The sequence below is a fragment of the Heteronotia binoei genome, chromosome 2, assembly GCF_032191835.1.
Source record: "Heteronotia binoei isolate CCM8104 ecotype False Entrance Well chromosome 2, APGP_CSIRO_Hbin_v1, whole genome shotgun sequence".
NCBI classification, from domain to species: domain Eukaryota; kingdom Metazoa; phylum Chordata; class Lepidosauria; order Squamata; family Gekkonidae; genus Heteronotia; species Heteronotia binoei.
In genome coordinates this window covers 13645570-13655470 of record NC_083224.1, presented here as the reverse complement: position 1 = coordinate 13655470, position 9901 = coordinate 13645570, and the positions used below count along the sequence as shown (strand labels likewise).

At 49.0% G+C, this 9901-nt stretch overlaps 2 protein-coding genes across 3 annotated transcripts in view; both read right to left on the bottom strand.

The window, feature by feature from the left end:
- DNAJC5 (DnaJ heat shock protein family (Hsp40) member C5) overlaps positions 1-9901 on the bottom strand; it is a 188003-nt gene that overhangs the window by 95666 nt on the left and 82436 nt on the right. The window lies entirely within an intron of this gene.
- LOC132590764 (uridine-cytidine kinase-like 1) overlaps positions 3331-9901 on the bottom strand; it is a 40899-nt gene continuing 34328 nt past the window's right edge. The window contains exons 8-10 of the mRNA XM_060263691.1: positions 7363-7485; positions 6109-6216; positions 3331-3495 (exon numbers count right to left, since the gene is read on the bottom strand). Coding sequence (XP_060119674.1) covers positions 3331-3495; positions 6109-6216; positions 7363-7485 — 396 coding nt within the window. The remainder of the gene's footprint in view (positions 3496-6108; positions 6217-7362; positions 7486-9901) is intronic.

Sequence of the window (9901 nt, the reverse complement as noted above, 5' to 3'; positions counted from 1 at the left end):
GGGAATCAAACGCAGTTCTCCCAGATAAGAGTCCACGCACTTAACCATTACACCAAACTGGAGCTCTGGGAGAGAGAGTGAGTGAGTAAAACCCATCAGAAGCCTGGTTCTTGATCACAGCCGCATCTGCCCTTTCCTCATACTCATCCCAAGTGGGGAGGGACTGTGGCTCAGCGGGAGAGCAGCTGCTTGGCATGCACGAGGTCCCAGGTTCAATCCCCGGCATCTCCAGTTAAAAACGGACCAGACAGGTGATGGGAAAGACCTCAGCCTTAGACTCTGGAGAGCTGTGGGCAGGAATTGTGGCTCACTGGTAGAGCCTCTGCTTGGCATGCAGAAGGTCCCAGGTTCAATTCCTGGCATCTCTGGTTAAAAGGACCAGGCAGGAGGGTGATGGGAAAAACCTCTGCCAGAGACCCTGGAGAGCAGCTGCCAGTCTGAGCAGACAATACTGACTTTGATGACCAATGGTCTGATTCAGTAAAAGGCAACTTCATGTGGTTCGTGTGTGATCAACTCAAAATGCCCCATTAAATCTGGGATCAATTTCTTGCAGAAAAGATTGCTGACCAATAGGCTTCAACTGAAATCTATCCCAGAACCAGTGTTCCCTCTACATTGAGGTTGTGTGAGCTAGCTCAGTTTTCTAGCCTCTGGCTCACACATTCTTGTCTTCACTCAGGAAGGATGACCCCCGGAGCACACTAATTTATGAAGTCGCTCACAACTTTCAAGCCAGGAGCTCACAAAGCAGCATTTTTGCTCACAAAACTCTACAGAGGGCGTATTGCCAAGAACTACCTCTTTGATGGAAAAATTGTATCCGCTTCTGAATGATATGGCAACCCATGACATTTCACTCACAGACATGATGTATCATAAGTTTCTCTCCTGATAATTTCCTGTTTTCTCTTCTCTTCTTAACATACTTCATTCTCACTCCCTTTACTTGTTTCTTTTTCTTCTTTTCTTTTAAATTTTGTTTCCTTTTGTTTCCATATTGGATGGAAGCAGAGGTCCATCAGTGGCTGTTAGTCACAGTGCGTGTGTATGTGTGTGTGTATATATATGTGTGTGTGTTTGTATTGGCCACTGTGTGATACAGAATGTTGGACTGGATGGGACACTAACCTGATCCAACATGGCTTCTCTTATGTTCTTATGTGACACAGAGTGTTGGACTGGAGGGGCCACTGGCTTGATCCAACATGGCTCCTCTTATGTTCTTATGTGACACAAAGTGTTGGACTGGAGGGGCCACTGGCCTGATCCAGCATGGCTTCTCTTATGTTCTTCTGTGACACAGAGTGTTGGACTGGATGGGCCACTGGCCTGATCCAACAGGGCTTCTCTTATGTTCTTATGTGACACAGTGTTGGACTGGATGGGCCATTGGCCTGATCCAACATGGCTTCTCTTATGTTCTTCTGTGATACAGAGTGTTGGACTGGAGGGGCCACTGGCCTGATCCAACATGGCTCCTCTTATGTTCTTATGTGACACAGAGTGTTGGACTGGATGGGCCACTGGCCTGATCCAACAGGGCTTCTCTTATGTTCTTATGTGACACAGAGTGTTGGACTGGATGGGCCATTGGCCTGATCCAACAGGGCTTCTCTTATGTGACACAGAGTGTTGGACTGGAGGGGCCATTGGCCTGATCCAACAGGGCTTCTCTTATGTTCTTATGTGACAGAGTGTTGGATTGGATGTGCCATTGGCCTGATCCAACATGGCTTCTCTTATGTTCTTATGTGACACAGAGTGTTGGACTGGATGGGCCATTGGCCTGATCCAACATGGCTCCTCTTATGTTCTTATGTGACACAGAGTGTTGGACTAGATGGGCCACTGGCCTGATCCAACAGGGCTTCTCTTATGTTCTTATGTGACACAGAGTGTTGGACTGGATGGGCCATTGGCCTGATCCAACAGGGCTTCTCTTATGTGACACAGAGTGTTGGACTGGAGGGGCCACTGGCCTGATCCAACATGGCTTCTCTTATGTGACACAAAGTGTTGGACTGGAGGGGCCACTGGCCTGATTCAACATGGCTTCTCTTATGTTCTTATGTGACACAGAGTGTTGGACTGGATGGGCCACTGGCCTGATTCAACATGGCTTCTCTTATGTTCTTATGTGACACAGAGTGTTGGACTGGAGGGGCCATTGGCCTGATCCAACATGGCTTCTCTTATGTTTCTATGTCTTTCCAGGCTTAGGATGACTCAGGATGCTGATTCTTTTATTTTTTAAAATCAATTTTCTATCTATTCAGTAAAGCCAACTGAGCATATATTTAAGTCTTTATGGAAAATAGCACTATTATAAACGTTTTGAACATTTAGACCAGGGGTGTCAAACTCATTTGTTATGAGGGCTGAATCTGACATAACGGAGACTTTGTCGGGCGAGGCTATACTGGGCCGGACCAGGTCATGTCAGACTGGGCCATGTATGTACCCAGGGCTTTCTTTGTAGCAGGAGCTCCTTTGCATATTAGGCCATGCACCCCTGATGTAGCCAATCCTCCTGGAGCTTACAGTTGGCCCTGTACTAAGAGCCCTGTAAACTCCTGAAGGATTGGCTAAATCAAGGATATGTGGCCTAATACGCAAAGGAGTTCCTGCTACAAAAAAAAAAGCCTTGTATGTACCTATTTAAGATTAGGTAGCAGACATAAACTGTATAAAGGACACAGATAAACACAATTTAAGGTTTTTTTAAAAACATGCTTAAAACATTAATACTCATTGGTCTTAAAGGTGGTTTCTTTGTTTTTCTCCCATGGGATCCAGGGAAGTGGGCAAAGGAAGCTGTGGCTCTTTCCTTCCTTCCCCAGGGGACCAGGAGGGGGAGGAGCCTCAGCCAATAGAAGGAAGAGAGGCTTGGCTCAGTAGCTCTGCTGTGCGATTGAGAGAGCCTGGCAAAGCAAGCTATCCCTCCACCCCTTCCTCTCCAAGGGAGAAGCCTCAGCCAGCGAAGAAAACAGAGGCTTCGCTCTGTAGCTTCTGTGCGATTGAGCAAGCCTGGCAAAGCAAGCTGTGATGCAGAAGGGAGCAAGAGAGAGGGAGAAGGAAGCAGATGACAGTTGCTCGAGGGCCTGATAGGAGCCCTCTGGGGGCCTGATTCGGCCTCCGGGCTGCTTGTTTGACACCCCTGGTTTAGACCACCGGCTTTTCATGATGCGATGTTTTATTCTTGCATGAGTTTCACAGGTCCTGTATGTTTCCATTTATTTTGTAAATGCCTTTATTATTTAATAACATCTTTGAAATAGGAATTTAAAAAATCCTCCATCTCGGCCAGGGAAGTCCTCCGGAGCCCTGTTACTTACCAATGCCAGGGATGATGCGGAAGAGATCGTTCACTTTCTTGTCTACAGCCGTCGTGATGATCTTCACCTGAGGGAAAGCATAAGCCACGGAATGGACGCCCATCTCGGCCATCAGGAGGGACAGAAGGAAGATCTTGTCTTCTGGGACATCATGGTCCTAGGAGGAGGAAGGGATATAAGCAGGGGGATACACACACACACACACACACACACACACACACACAAAATTAGTATTTTTTGAGTTTGGGTATTTTGAACCCAAGGAAGAAGAGGAAGAAAAAAGAGGAAAAAGAAGAGGAAGAAGAAGAGGAAAAAGATGATGACATTGTATTTATATTCCGCCCTCCACTCAGAGTCTCAGAGCGGCTCACAATCTCCTTTACTTTCTTCCCCCACAACAGACACCCTGCGAGGTGGGTGGGGCTGAGAGAGCTCTCCCAGAAGCTGCCCTTTCAAGGACAGCTCCTGCAATAGCAATGGCTAACCCAAGGCCATTCCAGCAGGTGCAAATGGAGGAGTGGGGAATCAAACCCGGTTCTCCCAATAAGAGAGCTATGGCTTACCCAAGGCCATTCCAGCAGCTGCAAGTGCAGGAGTGGGGGAAATCAAACCTGGTTCTCCCAATAAGAGAGCTATGGCTGACCCAAGGCCATTCCAGTAGCTGCAAGTGGAGGAGTGGGGGAAATCAAACCTGGTTCTCCCAATAAGAGAGCTATGGCTTACCCAAGGCCATTCCAGCAGCTGCAAGTGGAGGAGGGGGAAATCAAACCTGGTTCTCCCAATAAGAGAGCTATGGCTGACCCAAGGCCATTCCAGCAGCTGCAAGTGGAGGAGTGGGGGAAATCAAACCTGGTTCTCCCAATAAGAGAGCTATGGCTTACCCAAGGCCATTCCAGCAGCTGCAAGTGGAGGAGTGGGGAATCAAACCTGGTTCTCCCAATAAGAGAGCTATGGCTTACCCAAGGCCATTCCAGCAGCTGTAAGTGGAGGAGTGGGGAATCAAACCCTGTTCTCCCACGTAAGAGTCCGTGCACTTAACCACTACACCAAACTGGTTCTCTCGAACCAAACCCGAAAAATGTTGGTATTTCCTGAGAGTTTAGAATCCCTATATTGGCTGCCGCAGCTTGCCTCCAGCCACGTAGTGAAGATCCTTGTGCTGGGTTGGCCGTTGCTGCCAAACCGACATTTTTTTTTAAATCTGCACAGCCAATCAAAAAACATTGCTGGGCCAGAGGTCTACCTGGCCCCACCCACTTCCTATAAAAACCCATGAGCACCAAGAAAAGAGTTGGAGGATGCCCTTGCACCCATGGGCGCCACGCTGAGGACTCCAGCTGTAAGGGTGTCATGATGGCCTGGGACCTGCTTACCTGAAGGACCGTCTCTCCCCACATGTTCCCCAGAGAGTACTGAGGTCAGGAACCCAAAACCTTCTCGCTATCCCTGGGCCAAAAGAAGCCCGCCAAATCGACTAGGGACAGGGCCTTTTCTGTCATGGCCCCTACATGGTGGAACCAGCTACTGGAGGAGGTGAGGGCCCTGCGGGACCTTATTCAGTTCCGCAGGGCCTGTAAGACAACCCTCTTCCGGCTAGCTTACACCTAACTGATATGGGAACTAATGCAGCTTTACCAGATTCTTGCTACTCATATCGTTATAAGGTTTGATGTTTTAAGGTTTGAAATGTTTTGACTGTTTTAACTGCTTATATATTTAAATGTTAATTTAATTTTTGTCTTATTATCTGTTGTGAGCCGCCCTGAGCCATCTTTGTGGGAAGGGCGGGATATAAATGAATGAATGAATGAATGAATGAATGAATGAATGAATGAATGAATGATCCAGATAGCGCTGCCAACTGTCCCCTGGGAAGGCCCAGAGTCCCCTCCCAAGCCCTTCAGATCTCTCCCTTTGCCCAAGAAAACAGGCATGTAGACCAGGCAGAGCAACAAAGAATAACAAAAAAGGTTTATTTTACACAGGAAAATCAACAAAGGGAAAGTCCCCTTCATCCCTCGGCGGGGTACATTCACGTGCGCAATGCGCATGTGACGGAATGACGTCACCCAGAAGTGACATCAACAAATGGCGGCGCCTCTGCAGGGGCCGCTCTAGGCGTTTCCAGGAAAACTCTATGGTTTTCCCCCGGACACTCTAGCTATTTGGGAGGTTAAAACTTTATGGTACCTACCACGGAGTTTTACTTCCCAAAGGGCTAGAGCGTCTGGGAAAAACCATAGAGTTTTCTCGGAAACGCCTAGAGCGGCCCTGCACGGGCGCTGCCATTTTGATGACTTCACTTCTGGGTGACGTCATCATGCCAGCAACGCAGGGGCCGGCGGGTTGAGAACCTCCCAGGCGGGAGATTCCCCGCCCAGACCAGGGGCTTGGCAGCACTACATGGGTGAAGGAAAATAAGCATAAAGTTCCTAACGTGACTAGACTTCACTGTCCTTAGTCTGTTAAGCCACCAGGCCTCGGCCTGCTCACTCTTTCCCTAAGAGTGAGGGTCTTTCCTCCTAACAGCAGCCTTCCTTCTTGCTTGGCCTCTCAGGAGGAAAGAACAGTGTTAGTCTCCTGAGAGAGCTTTTAAACAGTTCCCCTCAGAGCCTACTTGAATGCTGACTGGCTGAAACCAGTGTCAAGCATTCTGGGGATTGTAGGATGTCTCTTTCTACTGTGACACAGGCCTCACAGGCTCCCTCTGTCTCACCACACAGCACAGATCATGACAAAGGGAAAGGGACTCGTTGGCTCCCCCTCTTACCAACAACACCCTCACAGCCATCATGGCTGCTGCGCCCGTGGAGACGGTGCAGTCCATCAAGATCACGTGATCTTCGCTGATGTCCTTCGGGAGCCTCAGGTAGTGGAGCTGGACGAGAAAGAGAAGAGAGCTTGCAAAACGGCTAGCGAGGAAACCGTCCTGCCGATCCGCTCATTCCCAGAATAGAAGTTAACCTGCAGAACTCATGGCCACTGGGTGATGACCAGCGTTGCCTGGGTTCTGGGAGGCTCAGGAAAAAGACAGGCATATAAATGTCCTAAATAAATGAGATTTATTTATTTTAAATTTATTTTTAACCTGCCTTTCTCCCCAGTGGGGACCTGAAGCAGATTGACACTGTTCTCTCCTTCATTTTCTGCTCACTGCAATCCTGTAAGGTAGGCCAGGCTGAGAGATTGTGACAGGCCCAAGGCCACCCAACAGATTCCATGGCACAAGTGGGGATTCAAACCTGGGTTTCCCAGGAAGAGAAGGATTTAGTTTTATACCCTGTCCTTCACTACCCGAAGGAGTCTCAGAGTGACTTACAATCTCCTTTCCCTTCCTCTCCCCGCAACAGACACCCTGGTGAGGCAGATGGGGCTGAGAGAGCTCTGAGAGAACTGTAGTGGACCCAAGATCACCCAGCTGGCTTCATGTGGAGGAGTGGGGAATCGAACCTGGTTCTTCCAGATTAGAATCCACCGCTCTTAACCACTACACCAAACCGGCTCCGACACTATTAGCCACTACACCACAATGGCTTTCGGAAGACACAAAAAAACGAGGTCAAAGAGCTGCTCACAATCTCCTTTACCTTCTTCCTCCACAGCAGACACCCTGTGAAGTGGGTGGGGCCGAGAGGACAACCTCTGCCAGAGCTATGGCTGACCCAAGGCCATTCCAGCAGCTGCAAGTGGAGGAGTGGGGAATCAAACCCAGTTCTCCTAGATAAGAGTCCGCGCACTTAACCAGTACACCACACTGGCTCCCTGGTTGGAAACAATGGTCAGGTTGGCAAAACCCATTAAGTGATATCTATTAAATAGTATTGCTCTCCTCCCACTATCAGAAAACATCAGGAAATAAGGCTCTAACTGCTCTGCAATATTGCACTCTTAAGTATCACTACAGCAGACCCAGAAAGGGGGACATCTTTTTGGGCCACTGTGTGACCCAGAGTGTTGGACTGGATGGGCCATTGGCCTGATCCAACATGGCTCCTCTTATGTTCTTACGTCTCTGCCCCAGTACCTCTGGCTCTCCTGTGTAACGGTTTGTCTGGATCAGGATGGTACCGATCCGGACGTCCTTGCAGACAGCTCTGAGGGCGGGCTCCATGGTTTCTCCAGCCCTCAAGATGGACACGCCAGTAATCTAGAAGAGAAAACATGCCGCTGAGAACCAACATCCGGATTCGTTGAATCTACTCCCATCCCGTCATTTTGAAGCCTTAAAACAGGGCTTACAAACGTTCCATCTACCTGGTCACCTGGGGCGAGTAAAGGCTGTTTCTGGGCAACCAGGTAGGGCAGATTTTGTAATCTGAGAAATAAGTCCCAATTTGAGTTTTTTGCACTCTAAATGAGGGTCCAAGACTCATGCGTGCATTGGGCTGCCAAACATCTTTGTCCATCAGTTGATAGATATTGGATTTATAGCCCGCCCTCCACTCCGAAGAGTCTCAGAACGGCTCACAATCTCTTTTACCTTCCTCCCCCATAACAGACACCCTGCAAGGTGGGTAGGCTGGAGAGGGCTCTCCCAGCAGCTGCCCTTTCAAGGACAGAGAGCGGCCTACAATCTCCTTTCTCTTCCTCCCCCACAACAGACATCCTGTGAGGTGGGTGGGGCTGGAGAGGGCTCTCACAGCAGCTGCCCTTTCAAGGACAGAGAGCGGCCTACAATCTCCTTTCTCTTCCTCCCCCATAACAGACACCCTGCAAGGTGGGTGGGCTGGAGAGGGCTCTCACAGCAGCTGCCCTTTCAAGGACAGAGAGCGGCCTACAATCTCCTTTCTCTTCCTCCCCCACAACAGACACCCAGTGAGGTAAGTGGGGCTGAGAGGGCTCTCACAGCAGCTGCCCTTTCAAGGACAACCTCTGCCAGAGCTCTGGCTGACCCAAGGCCATTCCAGCAGCTGCAAGTGAAGGAGTGGGGAATCAAACCCAGTTCTCCCAGATAAGAGTCCACACACAACCACTACACCAAACTGGCTCTCCAGTTTGATTCCATGGATGTATTTGCCCATCCGTCTTAAACGAGTCATCTCCAGTTTGGTCACGGTTCTGTAGAAGAAGCCTTTGAAGATGTCACCATATAGAGGTGAATTCACTATAACTATTTTTAAAAAAAAAATTAAATTGGGTTATCATTACACGTGTTTTAAACAATAAAAATAAAATAACGTGTAGAAAAACGCCATTATAGGACTGTATTTCACTGGGAGTTGGCTGGAGGAGTCTATTAAACTCTAGGCAGGCTTTGGCCCCCTCTCCCCTCCTGTCTGGAACCAGAAATTCTGGGGGGAGCCTCCTAGAGAGACAGGAAGTCCTTCAGGCCTGTCTCCCAAAATGCTGCAAGAGAGGTAAACCAGTTTCTGGGCGGGAACTGAATTTTTATATAGGAAATTTTGGGCGGGAAGTCAGGAGTTCGGTTCAGTTAGTCATTCTGGCAACTGTCACAGGAAGGTCAGGGAGAGAAGGAGCGTTTTTTCCCTGCTTTGATTTATTCCTTCTGTCCATTTTTTGAAATGCCTGTACATAGTTAAATACTTTAAATAAATATTTTGTCTGTTTAAAGGTAGAGTCCCTCTGTACCACCTAGCTCCCCCAATCGCTTGGAACATTAGGAGTGGGTTGGGGAGTCCCTAGGGTGGAGAGAAAGGGCACAGCCGCTGGTTGCCAACTCTCCAGGGGAGCCCCAAAGATCCCTTGGAAGCCCCGAGCAGGGTTCCTACTGAGTCCAGAGGGTTAGGAGGCTGTCCCACCTAACCAGAGCCCAGAGAGGGACAGTGGTGGCAGCGAATACCCTGAGGCAGCAGAGTGGAACTGCCCCCTCAGGTCAGCATACCAGGAAGGGGTGGGCAGGGGCGGGGCCAGCTAACAGAAGCAGGACCGGTCCGCCACGACATTCTATGTAATTAAACAATTTTTTGTGTGTGTGAAGAAGTTCTGCCTCGTATCTATCGATGGACCTGTCCTCCATGAATCTGCCTAGCCCCCTTTTAAAGCTGTATATACCTGTCGCCATCACAACACGCTCTGGCGGGGAATTCCACATGTTAATCGTGGAATCATAGAGTTGGAAGAAACCATAGAGGGCATCTAGTCCAAACCATCCGCCCTCAATGCAGAATCAGCCTGAAGTATCCCTGACAATTGTTTGTCCAGCTGCTGCTTGAAGATGGCCAGTGGGAGGGAGTTCACCATTTCCAGAGTCAGCCCATTCCTCTGATGGACTACTCTTATTGTAAATTTTTTTCCTATATATCCAATCAGTACCTTTCCACTCATTGCATAAAAGTACTTCCTTTCGTCCGTACTAAATCTACCACTTATCACCTTCGTTGGACACCCTCGAGAGCGAGAAGAAGACTGCAGATTTATATCCCACCCTTATCTCTGAATCAGAGAGAGCGGCTTACAATCTCCTTTATCTTCTCCCCCCACAACAGAAACCCTGTTGAGGTAGGTGGGGCTGAGAGAGCTCTGACAGAAGCTGCTCTTTCAAGGACAGCTCTGCGAGGACTATGGCTAACCCAAGGCCATTCCAGAAGCTGCAAGCAGAGGAG